Source organism: Sinocyclocheilus grahami, unplaced genomic scaffold (assembly GCF_001515645.1).
Source record: "Sinocyclocheilus grahami isolate Dianchi unplaced genomic scaffold, SAMN03320097.WGS_v1.1 scaffold167.1, whole genome shotgun sequence".
NCBI lineage: Eukaryota > Metazoa > Chordata > Actinopteri > Cypriniformes > Cyprinidae > Sinocyclocheilus > Sinocyclocheilus grahami.
In genome coordinates, this window is record NW_015505346.1 from 1,529,461 (window position 1) to 1,551,707 (window position 22,247).

At 37.2% G+C, this 22,247-nt stretch overlaps 1 protein-coding gene across 1 annotated transcript in view; it reads left to right on the forward strand.

Annotated features, from left to right (window-relative positions):
• LOC107593216 (BCL-6 corepressor-like protein 1) overlaps positions 1 to 11,761 on the forward strand; it is a 19,825-nt gene extending 8,064 nt beyond the window's left edge. Inside the window, exons 4-12 of the mRNA XM_016282843.1 lie at positions 2,325 to 2,460; positions 4,152 to 4,607; positions 5,101 to 5,309; positions 5,576 to 5,845; positions 6,507 to 6,673; positions 7,086 to 7,231; positions 7,332 to 7,409; positions 10,429 to 10,603; positions 10,683 to 11,761. Coding sequence (XP_016138329.1) covers positions 2,325 to 2,460; positions 4,152 to 4,607; positions 5,101 to 5,309; positions 5,576 to 5,845; positions 6,507 to 6,673; positions 7,086 to 7,231; positions 7,332 to 7,409; positions 10,429 to 10,603; positions 10,683 to 10,992 — 1,947 coding nt within the window. The 3' untranslated portion in view covers positions 10,993 to 11,761. The remainder of the gene's footprint in view (positions 1 to 2,324; positions 2,461 to 4,151; positions 4,608 to 5,100; positions 5,310 to 5,575; positions 5,846 to 6,506; positions 6,674 to 7,085; positions 7,232 to 7,331; positions 7,410 to 10,428; positions 10,604 to 10,682) is intronic.
• The last annotated feature ends 10,486 nt before the right edge of the window (positions 11,762 to 22,247 follow it).

Here is a 22,247-nt window from a genome sequence, read left to right on the forward strand (position 1 = left end):
GGGTGTTCGTGGGCAGGGTTTCGCATAAAAGTATACATAGCAAGGTTTTTTTTTTGTGTTTGTCTGCTTGTTTTGTTTTTATAATAAATAAAAAGGAAACAAGTCGATAGAACAGAAAAAGAATAGGGAATGCTAGTGTTAGAGAGTAGTTTTTAAATAAAAATAAAACAAGTCAATAGAACAGAAAAATAATAGATAATGCTTGTGTTAGAAGGTCATTATTTATAATAAATAAAAAGAAAATAATTAGAAAGAATAGAGAATGCTAGTATTAAAGGCTCTTTCTGTCTTTTTAAATAAAACAAGTAGTTAGAATGAAATAAAATAGAGAGTGCAAATGTTAGTGTCAAATTTCTTTAATAAAAAAAACAAGCAGATAAAATTAGAATTAGCATTATAATAGAGAGTGCTAGAGTTAGAGGGTCAAATGAAGATGAAAGAGATGTGTTTTCTGCTGTTTCTTGAAAATGATTTAAGGACTCAGCTTCTTGGATTGAGTTTTGGCAGGTCATTCCACCAGGATGGAACAGTTAATGTAAAAGTCCATGAAAGTTTTATCATAGGTAGAATGCTACATGTTTCAATACAAGCATTTCAGTCAAATGTAATTTATGCAATATTTCAAACCTTTAACCCACTTGGGAAAATCAACCCATGGCAACAGTTTAAAAGTATCCCAATTCTGTGGGAAAATGCGGACTTGGCAACCCTGCATCCAAGAAAAGCTGCCAGAGTCAGATTTGACTGATCTCAGGTCGAGAATAAGGAGAGATGACTGACAAGACCATGCTGGAGTATTTGCTGCTCGACAGATCCTGAACTCATTGACAAATATCTGATCTTGTAAGATGTGCTCCCTTTACACAGAGTGCGTGTGATTGTGAAATCAAAAGTGAAAATGAACAGCACGAACGCTCATTCAAAAGAGATTTAAATGCTCTGCATACTGAGAGCGGCTCCCTGATGCGCCAATAAATGCTCTTCATTCCGAGAGCGGCACCCTGATGTGCCAAAATTATACACAATATTAGAATGTTTAAAGGAATGGACACGAAAATCGCAGGAGTGTAACACATGTTGCGGGAGCAGGCAAAAATGGTCAGAGATTCAGCGGGAGCGAGATTAAGAAAACAGCCAAATTCCAGACATTTTGGGCGATTAAGAAATCCCAGCCGGACACTTTTTTTATGTCCAAAAAGAGGACGTATGGTCACCCTAGTGTAGTGTGAGTGAATTCTTATTGTTTGAGCCATATTCAAACATTCTGTATATATCGTCATAATGCTCAGCCTTCATGCAGTCTAATGTCTAGACATAACTGTAAAAGGGGTCATATGATGCTTTTTTAAAGATCATTATTTTGTGTATTTGGTGTAACAGAATATGTTGACATGCTTTAATGTTCAAAAAACACATTATTTTTCAAATACTGTACATTATTGTAGGTCCTCTATGCCCCGCCTCTCTCAAACGCTTCATTTTCTACAAAGTCCCTCCTTCCAACAAGCGCAGTCTGCTCATTGCAAGCACTCGTCGGAAATGTAACGCCCCTTACCATAATCGTGAGCTTTATCTTTCAAAATAAATACTGCATTAGAATGTAGAGAATATAAGTGAATTAGACTTAGCCACCTTTGCTTTAACAGACTATTCAAAATAAGTTAGCCTGTATTGACAGAATCTCGTACCACAGTCGGTCATTTTGATTTGTCAGTCAGTTTGCTCTTAGAGTCACCAAGACATTGCTAGAGGATTGTAAAACAGAAATGGGAAGCTTGTCTTTTGTTAATTACAAGAGTTTAAATTATTCTGTTTTTAAGTGCTTGTGGAGTTATTCTGATTATGAGTTTCCAATGTAATTCCTGTTGGTGGTTTATCCATGTAAACAGGTATATGGTCATAACTGCAAATTTAATCATACTAGTTTAATGTTAACATGATGCTTAAGTCTTGTGGTTTTACTTTGTTTGAAACAGAGTGTATTGACTTACACAATTCAGCTACACAATGGAACATTTTTGGGGAAATTCTAGAGGGAAATTAAAATAGTTCACATGTGATTATTGTGGGAGTAGCCTAGTGACGTGCGGTCTGCTGTGCAAATGAGCTGCGTGAGTCTAAGCCCAGTGAAAGCGCTTGGTGAGAGATGATGGCATTACCACTATGAGCTAGAGATGGGTTTATTATATAGACAATTAGATTTCCTGTGAAATTTTTGCTTTGCTTAAATAGCCATTAATCTAAATTACAAATATGCATGTGTTATTGAAAGATAAAATGTTCTGTTTTAATTTTGTTAAACACATTATATTGTACTTCATCAGAAGAAAGATGCATTGCCTGGAGTGGGAAAAAGTGTGCTGAAAGATGGAACAAGCTCAGCATCTAAAGTAGGGGGAAAGACTCGCAAAGGGAAAAACTGTCCAGTTAATATGGAGCACTCCGACTCAAACAAAATAGGTACTGATCCAGCTCATAGTTAAAGTAATAGGTTGGTCATTTACTCACTCTCATGTCGTTCCATACCTATCCTCTGTATTAAAAGAAAATTGTTTTTATGCAGGTCTTTTTCTTGCAAGTCGAACTGGGTCGAAGTGACCCTGGTTGTTAATCTCCAAAAGTGACAAAAAAGGCCAAAAAAAAATAATGAAAAAAGAAGAGTCAGTGAGGTGAACTCTTATTCGTGAATGAATCAGTTTGCTTCTTGAATTCTAGCTCAAAATAATTCATGCACTGATCTGGTTCTCAAGTTCAGCTCGCTAACTCAATAGCTGCGTTTCCATCCAAAGATCAAAATTTAACTTGTGTGCAAAACTGGAATATTGCATAAAACATTTGCGTATAAAGCACAGTTTCCATTCAACAAGTCAAAGAGAACAAAATTGTCACTTCCTGATAAACTGGCACTATATATCACTAAGAAAAGTAGGAGAAGCCACTTAATATAATAATTTTCATATATGATGAATTACTTGAGCCTCAGTGCAAGCAGGCGAAATGCAATGAATGCAGTCATTGCTTTCGGAGGTGGATTTCTGCTGTTTGGGAACGCAGTTGTTTAAGACAATAATACAGAAATACTTTGATGACAGGCTTTGCTCCGGCATTTCAGAACAACCAAAACAACATTCCAGATGCTGTTCAATGAGATCGGTCCGCTGGTTAGTCAAGTTATCCCGTTCCATCGTTGAAAGTCACATGACTTTTTTGATGCGCAAGGTGGAATTTATTCGGTAAATGTGTTTCCATCGTCGTTTATGCGCATTTTTTCTTATCGGATAAAGTTTGTCCTACTCAATTGTTTAGAATTTATGCGTATCTTGACTTTTCCATCCAGCGTTTTTTTTATGCGATAATCCAAAATGCGCATTAAAATAGGCCAATGGAATCATACCTAGTGTAATTTTGGAATATAGCAAACAACTAACGTACAACTTTGGTGGGTTTATTTAGTCACTGCAAACTTGTATGGAAAAGACCTGTGTAAAAGATGTCACCACAATATACCAAAATACAGGTTTGAACCGACAGAAGAGTAAATAATGACCGATTTGACATTTTTGGGTGAGATGTTTTTGATTTTGTCGTATATAAGACAATGGAATGGTTTCCCAAATATCAGAGCATTTCTCTTGGATAATTCTGAATTCTGTCACCAGTCACAGATTCAAAGAACAGTCCATTCAGAAGTCCTCAGGTTGACAGAGATTCAAGCTCTCTCAGCAGTCCAGGCTGGCCTAGTAAGGAGTCAGACTCCCAGGAGGAGGCCTCTCCGCGGCTGAGACGAAGGCGCAGACGGGTTTTTTTATGCGATAATCCAAAATGCGCATTAAAATAGGCCAATGGAATCATACCTAGTGTAATTTTGGAATATAGCAAACAACTAACGTACAACTTTGGTGGGTTTATTTAGTCATTTTTGGAGCTTAACAGCTGTGGTCACTGCAAACTTGTATGGAAAAGACCTGTGTAAAAGATGTCACCACAATATACCAAAATACAGGTTTGAACCGACAGAAGAGTAAATAATGACCGATTTGACATTTTTGGGTGAGATGTTTTTGATTTTGTCGTATATAAGACAATGGAATGGTTTCCCAAATATCAGAGCATTTCTCTTGGATAATTCTGAATTCTGTCACCAGTCACAGATTCAAAGAACAGTCCATTCAGAAGTCCTCAGGTTGACAGAGATTCAAGCTCTCTCAGCAGTCCAGGCTGGCCTAGTAAGGAGTCAGACTCCCAGGAGGAGGCCTCTCCGCGGCTGAGACGAAGGCGCAGACGGACTGATGAAGCGTTGCTCCGAGACTGGAGCTTCGCTTCTCCACCTACTCCTCCCCCTCTCGATCCCCCCTATACACCACCCCCTACCCCACCACCCCCTGTACCAGTCCGCCGGCCGCGCGGCAGGCCTCGAATCAATCCTCTGCCTGAGGAATTGGATACGGACAAGGACAGGCCCACTGAGGGTGGAGGCACCTCTTCAATAAAGAAAAGGAAACGCTGCAAGAATCGTAAATATCAGAATGGGGAATACATCACAGAGAAAGATAAGGTGGCAGATGGAGAGGAGGAGAAGCTGGGTGTGGAAAATGGTGAGGCCACTAGTGAGTAAAGATGTCTGATGCTTGATGAACATTTTGCTGAGAACGTCATTCTGTCTTTGCCTTTCTTGGTCTTGATATTTAGTCTGTGTGCTACAGTTGAGGGTAGCATAATTAAAATAAATGTTGAATGAATTTCCCGTAGGGGAGCAATATTAAACTTACAAAAAAATCCTTTTAGTTACTACTATTAATAGAGGATACTGAAAATGGAATCTGTGTAGTTTTTTTACTAAAATAGGAATGTCCAGTGTCTGGATGGGGTTTTACTAAAGGTCTGAAGGTCAAAGTATGACTATGAAGCACAAATTTACCTGACCTCCTCAGGGAATAAAAATTGGTTCTGTCCGATTAGGGCTTAGGTACGCAAGTCTTATTAAGCAGAAGTTTCTTTTTGATTGAAAGCAATTTATGCAATTTATCCATCTATCTATGCTGTGTTAGGAATGGTGTAACTATAAGGTTGGTGTTGAAATGTCAGTCTATGCCATTGCAGATGAGAAGACGGGTGTGTACCCTTGTCTCAGTCCCACACTGACCGACGAAGTGCTCAGTCCAGACATCAGCCCTAGGCGGACCTTGTTCACACGTTCGGGCTCAGCACGACCTCAAGAGAGCCAACCCGCCACACAGCCCAACGACAAACCCTCAGGGAAGAGGAAGTTCAAAAGTAAACACTTGTGTGACACTGACGACCAGAAAAAGGTAAGCTGAAGCATCTTTTCAAACATTCAAGCATTTTTAAACTAGAGCACTTGAACTGAAAATTGAGATTTCAAGGGATTATTCCCTCGCAAAGGTATATATCTTTTCAGTTAGTCTTCTGCTGCCCCCTAGTGGCATGTCGAGTCACCGTAAAGGGATTTCTTATAACAGCTGTTTTTATTAGGCGGGACCATGTAACAGTTGTCCTCCCCTGAATATCACTTCATTCATGCATGACTCTCTTTGTCTTTATGTCTTTGTTTCAGCTCAAGACTAAGAAAGGCAGCTTGGGTAAACGCACAGGGCCACTCATTTCAGATGAGGATGGTCCAGCCGCCAAGAAAACCCCAACTCCTCCCTATGCTTCTCCCAAGCAGTCAAACTCATCACTGTCTGGTAAAAAAGGAACCGCTCGGAAATCAGGAATCCCTGAAACTACTCCAAGCCGTCCAGTGCCTCCAGAAGTACGCAGACTGATTGTCAATAAGAATGCAGGAGAGACGCTGTTACAGAGAGCTGCTCGATTAGGTTACCAGGTAAAGCATTCATAACCCTTTTGGTTGTTAGCTGACATTGAAATGTTAACTGTTAAATATATTAATATTTATAGTGAGTGTACAATGAAGTTCAATAAAGTTAATCCAATATGATTAAATATATAAAAAAGTGTACAATGAAGTTCAATAAAGTTAATCCAATATGATTAAATATATAAAAAATAATTAATAATTAATTCATAATTAAAATAATTAAGATATTTAAATTGTAATTTTTGTTAATTGTAATGTATTATCTTTGAATTATTTTAATTTGGGGGCTTAACAGCAGATACTGATATATTTTGGTCAGCTGAACCCCTTGACCTAAAATATTTACTCAAAGTATCCCCTGAGATTTTAAGTTAATATTTTAGTAATTTAAGAACTGTTTTCTAATAAATATGTTTTAGAATGAAATAAAAAAAATTTTTTTAATTGTTTTTACATTTTTCTAATTTAATTTATTTATTAGCTTTTCATGAGTTCACAAACCCTTTGTAGTTACCTCGCAAACCCCACTTTAGGAAACCCTAAATAATTTGATTTGATTAGCCCTAAATATATAAATTTTGGTCATTTTAATTGGTTTTTTTTTGGTGTTACATCAACATCTGTTTGATCAATAGTTCATTATACATATAAAAACGTTTATTTTCAGGATGTGGTTTTATATTGCTTGGAAAAGGATGTGCGAGAGGTGAACCGTCGCGACAATGCGGGTTACACGGCACTACATGAGGCCTGTGCACGTGGCTGGACGCACATCGTACAGGTGCTGCTGAAGCATGGCGCAGATGTTAACTGCAGTGCACAGGATGGAACGCGGTGAGCAGCGGGTTACATTGAGGATATGATACAGACAGAATCAATGCTTCTTTGTTACTTGAAATATTAATTTCAAATAAAGGCAAGTTCTGTTCATCCCCATAGACAGCTTTGGGCTACTGCTTTTTTAATTGTATAATGACACCGTTTTATGGTAGGTAGCTAATGGGCCACATTAGATTTGGAAGATGTATTTTTAGTATCAGAATCTGTACAAAATAAGATTATGTATGTCCACCCACAGCTACAATGTGTCCAACAAACTTTGTCCAATTACCATATAAATCTATTCTTCCTCCTACCATTTCCTGTAAGAGCTTTTGGCTTTTTCATTGCAGTCCATTTGCAGTAACAATAAGCTTAACTTTAGACAGAGAATTTTCAGGATACTAACTTGTTGCTAACCTTGCAGCCCAATTCATGATGCAGTAGCAGCTGATAATCTGGCTGCCGTCTGGATGCTATTAAATCATGGGGCAGATCCCACACTGGCAACTTACTCTGGTCAGACCGCAGTTAAACTAGCCCAGAGTCCTGGAATGAAAATTTTCCTCAAAGGTAAAATGGCTACAAAATCTTGCATACATGTTTGCTAAACTTTAATGTTTATTTGAATGTTTACTATTTAGAATAAAACTGTCTTTGTATTTATCTACAGAGTACTTCACTGATTTAGAAGGACGAACAGACCAAGATCCTACACTACAGTGGGATTTCTACAGTAGCTCTGTATTTGGTAAGAAATTATAATTTGATTTGATTAGCCCTAAATATATAAATTTTGGTCATTTTAATTGGTTTTTTTTTGGTGTTACATCAACATCTGTTTGATCAATAGTTCATTATACATATAAAAACGTTTATTTTCAGGATGTGGTTTTATATTGCTTGGAAAAGGATGTGCGAGAGGTGAACCGTCGCGACAATGCGGGTTACACGGCACTACATGAGGCCTGTGCACGTGGCTGGACGCACATCGTACAGGTGCTGCTGAAGCATGGCGCAGATGTTAACTGCAGTGCACAGGATGGAACGCGGTGAGCAGCGGGTTACATTGAGGATATGATACAGACAGAATCAATGCTTCTTTGTTACTTGAAATATTAATTTCAAATAAAGGCAAGTTCTGTTCATCCCCATAGACAGCTTTGGGCTACTGCTTTTTTAATTGTATAATGACACCGTTTTATGGTAGGTAGCTAATGGGCCACATTAGATTTGGAAGATGTATTTTTAGTATCAGAATCTGTACAAAATAAGATTATGTATGTCCACCCACAGCTACAATGTGTCCAACAAACTTTGTCCAATTACCATATAAATCTATTCTTCCTCCTACCATTTCCTGTAAGAGCTTTTGGCTTTTTCATTGCAGTCCATTTGCAGTAACAATAAGCTTAACTTTAGACAGAGAATTTTCAGGATACTAACTTGTTGCTAACCTTGCAGCCCAATTCATGATGCAGTAGCAGCTGATAATCTGGCTGCCGTCTGGATGCTATTAAATCATGGGGCAGATCCCACACTGGCAACTTACTCTGGTCAGACCGCAGTTAAACTAGCCCAGAGTCCTGGAATGAAAATTTTCCTCAAAGGTAAAATGGCTACAAAATCTTGCATACATGTTTGCTAAACTTTAATGTTTATTTGAATGTTTACTATTTAGAATAAAACTGTCTTTGTATTTATCTACAGAGTACTTCACTGATTTAGAAGGACGAACAGACCAAGATCCTACACTACAGTGGGATTTCTACAGTAGCTCTGTATTTGGTAAGAAATTAAAGTTGCTTAGACTGTTGTTCAGGAGTTTGGGTTCAGTATGTTTTTTTTTTAAAGAAATTAATACTTTTATTGAGCAACAATGCATTAAAGTGATCAAAAGTGACTTTTACATTATGAAAAAAATCTATTTCAAATACAGTAATGGGGCCCTATCATACACCCGGCGCAATGCGGAGCCAGGCGCAACGCAAGTGTTTTCTGCTAGTTTCAGCCCGATGCAGTTGTCATTTTCACATCCTGTGCCATGTTGTTTAAGTAGTAAATGCATTTGCGCCCATTTGTGCGCCCATGGGCGTACTGGTCTGAAAACGACGTGTGTTCAGGCGCATTGCTGGTGTGTTGCTATTTTGAGGCAACTGAAATAGACTGCGCCATTGACCAAGAAAAACCTGGTCTAACGTCTGGCGCAATATTTTTTCTTTGTTATTTAGAGCGTGTTAGTAATATGCGCCTATAGGCGGGTGCACAACGTGCGTACACTTTGCTTATTACACACACAGGGACGCGCAGCAGCACACAAACATTTTTAAAAATGACAAATTCCGCCATGTAAATAGTGAACCTGCCATGGCATGGGTGCAACTGGCTTTTAAAGGGGAATGGAGATGAGACTCTGATTGGTTTATGGCACGTTACGCCCAAAACACACCCATTACTCATTAAGAGAATAGGGACTACACTTCTAGACCAGTGTTTCCCACCCAGGGTGCCGTGTAAAAAAAATTTTTTTTTATATTTTTTAATTGCTAAAATGTTCAAAAAAGCATCTATTATATAATATCCATTTCTGATGTCGCCAATAATTAGAGATGCACTGAAATTCCGGCTGTGCGCTTTAGACCATGCGTTTAGATCATTAAAACTACAACTTCTAGACCAGTGTTTCCCACCCAGGGTGCCGTGTAAAAAAAAATATTTTTTATATTTTTTAATTGCTAAAATGTTCAAAAAAGCATCTATTATATAATATCCATTTCTGATGTCGCCAATAATTAGAGATGCACTGAAATTCCGGCTGTGCGCTTTAGACCATGCGTTTAGATCATTAAAATAGGGCCCCTGGTGTTCTTTTGAACATCAAAAGAATTAAATAATCCAATGTCAAATAATCCTGAAAAAAATAAGATTTTTTCTTTTAATATAAAACAATCTTTTTAAATTGTATTAAACATGTCATAACATTATTACTGTATTTTTGATTTTTTTTAAATGCTGCCTTGGTGAGCATAAGAGACTTCAAATTTCAACCTCAAATTTTGAGCAGCAATGTATTATGGGGTTGAAAAGACCACTAGTGAAAATGCTTGTATTTTACATTTTTGTCATTAAGTATTTTTTAAGCATGCTATATTAACATGTTATATGAACATTGTTTTCATTACACATATCTGTCAGCATAACAATCAGAGTAAAAATGTATTTGAAGATTTAAATTAGTATTTGCATGCACTTGACATGCCATTGACTCCACAAGTGCAAAACCTGATGGTCATGTTCTCCAGCATGGTTTGAGAAATCTTATATTGAGAGATCTTTCTTCAGTGGAAGCATGAAAATCTGACATTTTTTTTTCGATCTGTCCAAAATAGGCTTTTTTGATTAGTACCTGTAAATAGTTCAGAATATTCTATATTTAATATTTACAAAACTTACTAATAATGTTGATATTCATGTTTCTTTAAGAAAAAAAAATCAAAAATTTCCATTTTTATTCCCACATTTAAATCCTAGATATTCAATATGTTATTAAACTTTTGGACCCTGCCGTATTTCATTTTTAAAATCATCTTCCTTTCAAATCGCTAGATGATTGTGGCATAACAAGCGAGAACAATCAATCGATTGTCCAAGCTTGGAAAAGCTTGAAAGTGATCCAATTATTAGGTGACAAAGCTGCCCACTAGAGGGTAGCAGAAGCACTTTAAACACACCGTTTGTAACTAGAGGTTAATATTTGCTAATTTATACAGAGACAGAACAGGAACCTTGCTGGGACTTCCTATTGTCTCAGCCTGAGGAAGATAGCGTGGACAACTTGAGCGAGCAGGTGAAGGAGAAAGACATCGATACAGACTGTCTTCTGTTCGAGTTCTCCTCTGAAACCCTCCTACCCTGCTACCACGTCCAAGTATCACTAATGCAGGGGTGAGTGACAGCAGACACACGTTAAAACATGGTCACCGCAGCACCTAACTAAATGCCACTCTTTGTTTCCTCTCCACAGGTTTTGTAACTGGTTTTTGCTGGCTGATGTGCTGAAGCGGCTAAAGATGTCAGCGCGTATTTTCCGGGCTCGGTACCCTCAGTTTGAGGTGGTGAGCATCGCTCAGGCAGAGCTGTGGAGGCAGGTCTCCGTCAGTCAAACGTGCATCGTTCCGGATGAGCTCCAGCTGGACGACGGAGACGGGGAGGAGACGGTGGAGATGGTGCGATGCGTACCAGAGCTACAGAGACTGCTAGGTTCCTCCATACAGCTCCTCCGAGAAGATGAGGACGACAAGTCAGGGCCCAACGCCAGACCCTGCAGTCGATAGCGACTCCTGCCCTACATCCTGGGATCGTCAGCAGCCGTCCGCAGTCATGTGCGGGTCCGATGGCCTGTTACCCGTACCAGCACTTTGTATGTTCAGAATCAGCCAGAAAAGTCCTATTTCCTCACAGACACTCTTCCCCCCGAGTAATGAAAGGGGCCCTAGGGAGCGACTTTGCCATGCCCTCACCCAGGGAGAAAGGCTGGAGACGGACTCCACCGGGAAGCAACTTTCAGGCTCCTTCTGTAGGCTTTTGTTTTTTCACTCTTCAATAATTCTTTTTTTTTTAATAAACCAATATGTATAAGTAAATATATATGTATATCTTGACATCAGGGTGAACGCATCTGGTTGTAACTTATCATTAACATGTTTTATGTTTGTTCGTTATTGACGGTCCTTTAGAAGGAGTGGTAATCCAAGTCTTTTTTTATCTTGGTAAACTAAATGTGTGTAGCTAAGAGGCTTACGTCAAGCTAACTGCGGCAGGAATGCCTTTGGGACAGATGGTTCCTGTGTAAACCATCGAGCCTCTCTCGGCTCCCAGAAGCCCCCTAAACTACAGCATATGTTCCTCACCCCGGCCCTCCTTACCTCAGCACCACTGCAGCTCTGCCAGAAACATTACACCTTCCCTTTATTTCATTTGTATCGTAGCAGGCACAGGACGTGTTCCTGTGACATCTGACGTCGCTTCGTTTTTGCTTTGGTTGATGAGCTGTTGGTTTTATCCACTGCTTGAATTATTTTAAGATATCAGCCGATATCAGTTAAGTGGTCAAAATCATTTAAGTGGTAAAAAAAAAAAAAAAAAAAAGAACCTGTGGAGTGGGTTTTTTTTTTTAAAGGATTTTCTAGAGCCGTTTTTCTAGATTCCGTCTTGAACTGCTTTCCAATGCTCACGGAAGGGGTCGTCTTCGAATTGTACCAGATTCCAGCGTGCTTTGTGGTGCGTGGTGTGTTTTATTTTCACTGATTGTTGTTTGTGCTTAATTTAATAGTTATTAATATATTTGACCTTTTTTGTGTGTATCAGACAAATGATATATGAAAATTGCTTTGTATGGTTGGTGCTTTATTTGACAATGTACAAATAATGATCCCTTTATTCTGAGGTTGTTTTGTTTTCCCACACTGCGAACAGTATTTTAACAAGCTAAAGTACAGTTTTATTGTACTGGTGCTAAGCTAGATTTTGTGTTGACAATCAATGAAGTTTTGTTTGAACTGAAACCAATAAATATTTAAATGAAGAGACAGAGATGTAAAGATAGAGTTTAGTTTCACTACTTGTGGAAATACAGTGAGACATGAAGAAAGTACTTGGTTTTGATTGAAGAAGGCATAATGCTTCAGTGATCTCTGTTCAAAGAGGAGAGCTGTTTATTTGATTCTTTTTTTAAAGAAGTCAACCAGAATAAAGCATGATTGTCAAGTCTTTCTTGTGATCTGCAGTGTGTTTGTAGCATTGCTTGAGGTGAAATTTCCACACTTCGCTGTAGTAAATCCAATTTAACACCAGCCTCACGTGGATTACTACTTTTATAAAAGGTTTGCAACAGCAATATGATCAAAGGTAGCAATGTTCAATCAATCTAATTTATTATTCATAAAAATCACAAGGGATATTCGTATTTTTACAGTTGCAAGCAAAGTCAAATTTTATTTTAATGCACTAATTGAATTAATTATAGATTGTATCCACGCTACACAGCCATTAAAAGCTCATTTTAGAATTTTGGAAAAGAAAATACCAATACCAACATACAGGTGCATCTCAATAAATTAGAATGTCGTGGAAAAGTTCATTTATTTCAGTAATTCAACTCAAATTGTGAAACTCGTGTATTAAATAAATTCAATGCGTACAGACTGAAGTAGTTTAAGTTTTAGTTTCTTTTAATTGTGATGATTTAGGCTCACATTTAACAAAAACCCACCAATTCACTATCTCAACAAATTAGAATATGGTGATATGCCAATCAGCTAATCAACTCAAAACACCTGCAAAGGTTTCCTGAGCCTTCAAAATGGTCTCTCAGTTTGGTTCACTAGGCTACACAATCATGGGGAAGACTGCTGATCTGACAGTTGTCCAGAAGACAATCATTGACACCCTTCACAAGGAGAGTAAGCCACAAACATTAATTGCCAAAGAAGCTGGCTGTTCACAGAGTGCTGTATACAAGCATGTTAACAGAAAGTTGAGTGGAAAGAAAAAGTGTGGAAGAAAAAGATATCACAATTAAAAGAACCAAATACTTAAACTACTTAATTCTGTGTGCATTTAGTTTATTTAATACACGAGTTTCACAATTTGAGTTGAATTACTGAAATAAATTAACTTTTCCACGACATTCTAATTTATTGAGATGCACCTGTATATCGCCTTTATATGTCATCTTCGTTGAAACAGCGCAGCACATGAAGTATCATTCGACTTGTGCTGGAAAAACCGCTGCACTGGCCTCAAGGGGGCTCTAGATACTAACATTACTTCATCTGCGCCATGATCTGAGAAGGTAATTAAATTGCACTTTTTTAAGCTAAAGAAAATTCATTTCAGTTTAATCATTTCATTTAGCTTATTACATTTATATGAAAGAAGCAATATATTTGCACATATCTACATAATATTAGCCAACACTACCATACACACGTTTGGGATCGGTGAGATTTTTAAAAAGAAAGAAATTAGCCCTCATTGAGCAAGCATGCATTAAATTGATAGTAAAAGTAATAGTAGAGACATAAGGTTACAAAAGATTTCTATTTTAAAACTGTATCACGGTTTTCTCATAGATATCAAGTGTGTTTTTAACATTGATAATAAACATATTAAACATAAAATTACTGCTATTAGTAGTAGTTTGGAGTCCCACACATCCAATTCAAAGGTTTGGAGGGCAGTTCACAGCGGTAAAAGGTCAGTCAAAGTAGGTGAGGCAGTTTTTTGGAGGAAGGGACAATCAGTTTGTTGAGAAACTAGTGCACTGTAGTGCTCATGGGAGAAGAGACGAGACAGAATTTAGAAATGAGAGTTGTCTGCGTAGACAAAGGCCTCAGGAGACCGCGCGTTATGCTGAGGAACAAGTCCGATAATTCCTGACTCAGCCTTCTTCTGCAGCAGGGACACATGCCTTACTGCTATAAAATAATATAAAATGTCATTAAACAATAAAACAGTCCTGTAATTTACCTCTCTTACGCTACCTCGCGGTATATCCGACCGTTAACAGATAACAAATGCAGTTAAGTGAGCAGAGAATGTCAAACTATCACGTAGCAGAATTAATCCACGGTTTTTTTTATTTTTTATTTTAAGTCAATACCCTATAAACTAGCGTATTCACCCACGTATATCTCAACACATGAGTCAGATAGTTTGGAATGTCTAGTAAGTCCTTTACATGCCCACACCTTGACAAAGCACAGGTTAGCTGGAAAATGCAATATTGTGTGTCTCGACTCAGTAGGCTACTCTCAATAGTTAGTCGTCGGTTCGTTTGGTTGCCTGGTGCTGAATTGAAGCAGTGGAATGGAAGAGAATGCTGAGTGGCTGCGGGCCATTTATATGCAAAAGAGCGAATAGAAATCGCAGCACGGTACAGCGCTGAGGTGAGACTGAGTCATGAGAAAGATGAGTTAAGGATGCCGCGGGGGACAGTCTGAAAGTACAAGCAAAATGCAACTAAATGAAGACATGCTTAAGTTAACACCTCGACTATAGCTCTGCATCTGCGTCTCATGGTACACGAAATATTCAGTCAGTCAAGGATATTTCCAAAGGCCTTAATGCAGCACGTGTGCTCTGAAATCTTTAACTTGCAAAGGTACAATGCTATTTTAGTATTATTTATATGATTACAGTTTAGTACAAGTGTAAGTTGTTTAAGTGTTAATTTGAATATTTTATTTCAGATTTACCCAATTGCCGAAATGATTTTTAATATGGCGTTATTTAATGACAAATATCGAGAGCGTATTATTGTAGCGCAAAAGCACATTAATATAATCGCACGAACATTTTTAAAACTTAAACGTGTCTCCTCTCACTCAAACTGTCCTGTGCACTCACAAATCTCTCTGTGCTCATGGGCTAGATATGAATTATTTTCGCACCTGAATTAAACGTTGTCAAATGTTATCAACCAATCAGATTTCAAAGATGGATCTTGTAATTTCTTTATCATTTAATACTACTAAGTCATAATAATCAAATATTAGAAATGAATCGGGTGCTTGGATTATTTGTAAATAACCTAGTTTAACAGTTTGGTCAAACCCCGAGTGATTTATCTAAACACAAACAAAAAAGTAGGCCTATATGATTCTTAAAGTTCATGTGGCAATATCGCCTATTGTGCACTTGGATTGAAATAAATAAATAAATAAATCATTATTAAATAAATAATAATCTTCTGATTAAGGTCAGATAAGGGTCAGACGCACTATCCCTTATACTTAAGATGTGGAGACCAAATATAACACTATAATGAATTTCCCATATTTGTCATAACATTACTACATTATATTCTATGGGTTTAATGCATTTGCAGACAATGTAATTACATGTAACTGTCATATAACTGTATATTCACTGTTTGAGAGTGCCATTGACTGTGTAGCTAATTTAAAGTGAGTTTTCATGAAAAAAAAAATCTAACTAAAATCAGAACTGAAAACAAACACTGGATTAAAATTAAAAAAAAAAAACTCCCAATAAATTTCCAAACAGATGCACATATCTTGCATCATTTACGTCTATTTTTGCATTTGATGTTGATTTGATAGGAATTGTTACTATTGCCATCATACCAACTGAGAATTTATTGCAATGATTTTAAATTCAGTTGAGGTATCTGACATATTATGACATAACATTGATCTTTTATATGAAGTCTTTAGAGCCATAGACTATAATATGTTGTTTTTAGATAAATTGCTCAGAGACCAACCAGTTGGACAGAGGCTATTTATATGTACAAATCATCCAAGCACCCAATTCCTAGCCATTTCTATTAAACTTTCTTATTAAACTGGAAATAAATTAAAGATCCATTTTTGATTGTCAAAAGAATTCCAGGTTCAGTTCCCTCTCAGCCTATTAGATTTCACATAGTATTTTCATCGGTCAGTTGTGGAGGTCTGATTGTTTAAAGCTTTATTTATATAGCGCAGTAAGAGTTTACAAAGTATTTTACAGAGAGATGCATATGTGCATTCACAGAAAAGAAAATACAAATACAAACATAAAAGAGATAAAGTAGTAAAACAAAGTGCAATAACCAGTTTATGTTAAAACAAAAATACAACAATAAAAAATCAAGAAAAGGCCTTTAGTGAACAAATCTGTTTTGAGATACTTTTTAAAAGTGCATAATGATAACTTTTGACAACGTTTAATTCAGGTGCGAAAATAATTAATATCTAGCGCATGAGCACAGAGAGATTTGTGAGTGCACAGGACAGTTTGAGTGAGAGGAGATACACCTTTTAAGTGCATGCACACTCTCTGGGCGAGAGCAGCGTGTATCTGAGCGCACGCGTCCGGTTTTGTGCAAGAGCAAAGGAAATCCGCGTGCTACTGTGCGAGGGGGGATATGGAAGGCCAAAAAGGCCAAAAACGTTAAACACGTGTATTTCACGCGTAAACAACACGCATTTAACGTGTCGTTTAAGCGTGAAAAATCAGCCGTTAAATACGTGTATTCAACGTGTTAAATACGTTGAAATACGTGTTAAATATGCGTGAAGTATGCTTAAAAATCAGTTTGAACAGTTCAGTGTCATTGGCTGCTGAGGACTTGGCTCAAACCACTTCTGTGAGCTTAAGGGGGTGTACCATTCATAGACTAGGCAACCACCATTTAACATGCAATAGATCAGCTTATTCAGCCTAATTATTTTGTCTTTGTTTCTTTTCTTTTATTTGTATATCCTATATAAATAATATATTTAAATTGCAGTTTTATGAAAAACAAATTGTTCACCACTCATGCCTTTTTGTAAATAAACACATTAGTGGACATTCTATCTTTATCAGTGATCAAACTTAAGTTAACATCTAACCATTAACATTTGTCTGGGGAAATCAGTTACAATGGAGATAAGCAATCAATGCAAGTTTAAGATACAGACCATTGCAATCAATATTTGTCTTTGGAAAACAATCAATATCTTTGTAATCAACAGCTTTTATTGTGCTTACATTTACAGCTATCGCCAGCAGGTGGCACTTATTGAAACCTCTTTTTGTTCAGTGATTATGCACTCATCAGACAAACAGTAATTAGGTACACAGGTGATGTTATAATGGTGCTTTTCCACTGCGTGGTACGACTCGGCACAGCTTGGCTCGGCTCGGCTTGGTTTGCGTTTCCACTGCAGTTTAGTATCGCTTTAGAATGGGCAGAATTATTCACATGTCATTATAGTTGCGCCGCATCTACTGCCGCGACTCCTAAAAAACTTTTTCGTTCCACGTCGCCCCATCAAGCTCTCGCTGGATTCGCTCCTCTGCTATCAATGGAGGAATGTCTGTTCTTCCTCAACAGACAATGAAACAACCACTTTTTGGTTGCTAAAAAAAGGTGCATTCGTTCAAAACAGTTGCGTTCGATCCTTTGCTGGCTGTGCTGATTTAAATTGGCTCTCCGGCCAATCCGTGATCAGCAGAGTTTACACGTCACGTTTTGGTAACGGAACGGTTCGCTTGGAACCTCAACCGAGGTGGTACTATAAAAAAGTCCCAGGTACTGTACCCAGTGGAAAACCCCCCTAAAGTGAACCGTACCAAGCCGTACCGTGCCTTACCATGCAGTGGAAAAGTGCCATAAGACATAAGTATTTAAAACTTTCAGGATTAGAATGAGAGCTTGTACTCGGGTCAGGACAACAGAAGTATTCTACTGCTACCACCATTAAAGATCCTCCTATTTCCTTTTTTTTGTTATTGAAGAATGTTGGTAACCAAACTAATTTAGTATTTTTTTTTCTATACTTTGGAAGTCAATGGGGATCAACAACTGTTTGGTTACTAACATTCTTCAAAATATTGTCTTTTATGTTCCACACAAGAAATAAACTCATAGAAGTTCGGAACAACATGAGGGTGAAAAAATGGCAGAATTTTCATTTTTGGGCAAACTATCCCTTTAAGTCCTGTTATGATCTTACAAGTTCAGTGTTTTAAATGGGTTCCAAATTGAAATCAGTGGTTACTAAAGAGACAAGATATTACTCTGACTGAAGTTGTTTCAATTTGTACTTACCTCAGACTGTCCTTATATCTTATATATAGCTTCATATCCTTTATATCTTTAAACATACAATGCTTTAATAGTACAATAATATAAGTGCAATAAATTAAACTGTGCAATACTCAGATCTATATTTTCTACTGTATAGTTTCATAATATATGTATATGTATATGTACAAGTAATATTAATTTTTAAGATTTCACATATGCTTTTATTTCTTTTCTTTTTTTATATGTGAGCAATGGTAATATGACCCAATTTACACCCTGGGTTCAATAAATTATATCTATTATCTAATTTATTTTCCACCAATGTGATATATTTTACCAGTTTTCAAATATAAATAATGTCTATAAAAATAAATAATGTCTATAAAAATAAATAATGTCTATAAAAATAAATAATGTCTATAAAAATAAATAATGTCTATAAAAATAAATAATGTCTATAAAAATAAATAATGTCTATGTTATAAGGCTTATGTTATTATTTCTTCACCAAATATTTTACCTAAAAATTAGCACCAAATAAAACCAGTCAACAATCCATTAACAAAAATATATATCGTTTTATTTTCACATTGCAATAGAACCAATCGACAAGAAGCTACTGTTGCAGAATATTAATTACGGTTTGCAGTGCATCAATATCCGGACTTCTGACAGGTCCTGCAAGAACGTTCACATCCTGCAGTTGCTGCATCTGTGCCTCGGTTGGACTGAATTGGTTTGCAGGAACTGTTATAATTTACCAATCCACAACAGGAATTGCACCATCTTGAGCAAGGCTGGGTCCAAAAATCTCATGGCAGTAAGTGATTATGTTTGCCTCTAAAGACATCCTTTGACAAACATCTGATTTGGTGTGTGGTGACCAGCAGTGCGCAATCCATGATTGTTCCACTGTTCCCTGAAAACCTCAAAGTCCCGGTTAATCCGTGGAAGGTACACATAACGCAGTGTGCAGATCACTCTCAAGAAAGAAGAAAAACTGGTGGTACACATCAGTCATACCCCGCCAAAGATCTCCCCAAAGTCTCTTGATCCTCTGGATAGAACCAATCGACAAGAAGCTACTGTTGCAGAATATTAATTACGGTTTGCAGTGCATCAATATCCGGACTTCTGACAGGTCCTGCAAGAACGTTCACATCCTGCAGTTGCTGCATCTGTGCCTCGGTTGGACTGAATTGGTTTGCAGGAACTGTTATAATTTACCAATCCACAACAGGAATTGCACCATCTTGAGCAAGGCTGGGTCCAAAAATCTCATGGCAGTAAGTGATTATGTTTGCCTCTAAAGACATCCTTTGACAAACATCTGATTTGGTGTGTGGTGACCAGCAGTGCGCAATCCATGATTGTTCCACTGTTTCCTGAAAACCTCAAAGTCCTGGTTAATCCGTGTGTAGCTCATTGGTACAGTCAATGACTCCATCACTCTCAAGAAAGGAGAAAAACTGGTGGTATACATCAGTCATACCCCGCCAAAGATCTCCCCAGAGTCTCTTGATCCTCTGGTTGTGGACACTTCTACTACGGATGGCACTTCCACTTATAGATCCATGATAAATGTTCATAAACAAACAAACAAACGGCCAGGGGTGTGAAGTAGCGAATTACAAATACTCACGTTACAGTAATTAAGTAGTTTTTATCAGTAATTGTACTTTTTGGAGTAGTTTAAAAATTGCACTTTTACTTTTACTTGAGTACATTTTAACTGATGTATCGGTACTTTTACTCCGCTATTTTCCTCCGTTTGTGGTCGTTACATGCTTATTTTAATTTTATTTTTATCCATCAACGTGATTGGATAGAGAGTAATAGGTAATAAATAATGTCTATGTTATAAGGCTTACGTTATTATTTATTCACCAAATATTTCACCTACAAATTAGCACCAAATAAAATCAGTCAACAATCCATTAACAAATATATATATAGTTTTATTTTCACATTGCAATAGAACCAATCGACAAGAAGCTACTGTTGCAGAATATTAATTACGGTTTGCAGTGCATCAATATCCGGACTTCTGACAGGTCCTGCAAGAACGTTCACATCCTGCAGTTGCTGCATCTGTGCCTCGGTTGGACTGAATTGGTTTGCAGGAACTGTTATAATTTACCAATCCACAACAGGAATTGCACCATCTTGAGCAAGGCTGGGTCCAAAAATCTCATGGCAGTAAGTGATTATGTTTGCCTCTAAAGACATCCTTTGACAAACATCTGATTTGGTGTGTGGTGACCAGCAGTGCGCAATCCATGATTGTTCCACTGTTTCCTGAAAACCTCAAAGTCCTGGTTAATCCGTGTGTAGCTCATTGGTACAGTCAATGACTCCATCACTCTCAAGAAAGGAGAAAAACTGGAGGTACACATCAGTCATACCCCGCCAAAGATCTCCCCAAAGTCTCTTGATCCTCTGGTTGTGGACACTTCTACTACGGATGGCACTTCCACTTATAGATCCACGATAAATGTTCATAAACAAACAAACAAACAAACAAACAAACGGTATTGTTTTCTCCTCCGTGGTCACATCTAAATCGAGATGGAACCCCATACCTACACTCTTAAAAATAAAGGTGCTTCAAAAGGTTCTTCAAGCGATGCCATAGAAGAACCATTTTTGGTTCCACAAAGAACCATTCGGTCAAAGGTTCTTTAAAGAACCATCTCTTTCTTACCTTTTTATAATCTGAAGAACCTTCTTTTGCCACAAAGAACCTTTTGGGAAACAGAAAGGTTCTTCAGATGTTAAGGTCCTTCATGGAACCATTTAGACAAAAAGGTTATTCTATGGCATCGTGAAGCACCTTTATTTTTAAGAGTGTAGCTGTGGCTGGTTAACCCTTGGTTAACAAATTACCAGCTTAAACCAGTGTCCCACCCTCACGAAAAAATTCAAAATCACATTACTAAGCATCCCCTGAAAGGAATAACACAAAATAGGTAAAGCTTGAAGCTAAATTTTAAAGCTTAGAATCTCAACTTTTTAATGAATGTAATTATTTCGATCAACTCTTAACAAGCGCTAAGCAGTCCCTCTAAACTGAAGTGTGGGCGGGATGCCGCAACAATATTACTAATCATATTTTTCAAACAACTGCCTTGATCAACAAAAAATGGATATCATTTGAAAGCTCCTAAGTAACTCCAAAGTAGTGCCGAGTTATTTGCTGATAAATTACAACAACAAAATGAATAATTTACAAAATATGTTTTTTTGTGTGCAATGTACTCTATGTCAAAAATATCATACAGCTCGGATAGTCATGTGTCATATGTCATTTGAAAGGTCTCATCGAGTAGACTAAAACAAGCATAATTGTTTGGGGCTTTGAATAAACTGGAGCGAGTTTTTTAGAAGTCACCCCCAGAACCATATGAAAATAATATATTGATGTCACCGTTTTACTTGTAACTTCACAAAACATGATCAGATCGTGGAAAATTATGCACCATTATTTAGAGAAGATTCTCTGATTAAAAAGAACCCAAAACCACTATAATCTGTCATTTATATCTAAATATTTTCCTCATGAATTTATAACACACATAAAACTGTACAGGCAGCATGTAGTTTAGCCAAAAAAATCTAAGGTAGCTGTCATGTAGCGTTTTCACTCATAACTTCATGAAACATGAATATATCATAGAAAACGACATGTCACTATTTGCAGAAAATTCTCCCGATTACAAAGTGCCCAAACTCACTATTATCCATCGTTTAGATCTAAAGATATGTGTTATAGCTCTCATTATAGCTATAAAACATAGAAAAGAATTAGGTCATGTAGCTTAGCAAAAAATCAGAGGTTGCAGTTCTGTGCCGTTTTAGCTCGTAACTTCACCAAACATATATAGATCTTAAAATACCGCACCGCATTATTTTCAGAAAATTCTCCCAATTAAACAGAGCCCAAATTTACCATAATCCGTCAATCAGATCGAAATATTTCGTTCATAGAGCTGTAACACATGAAAG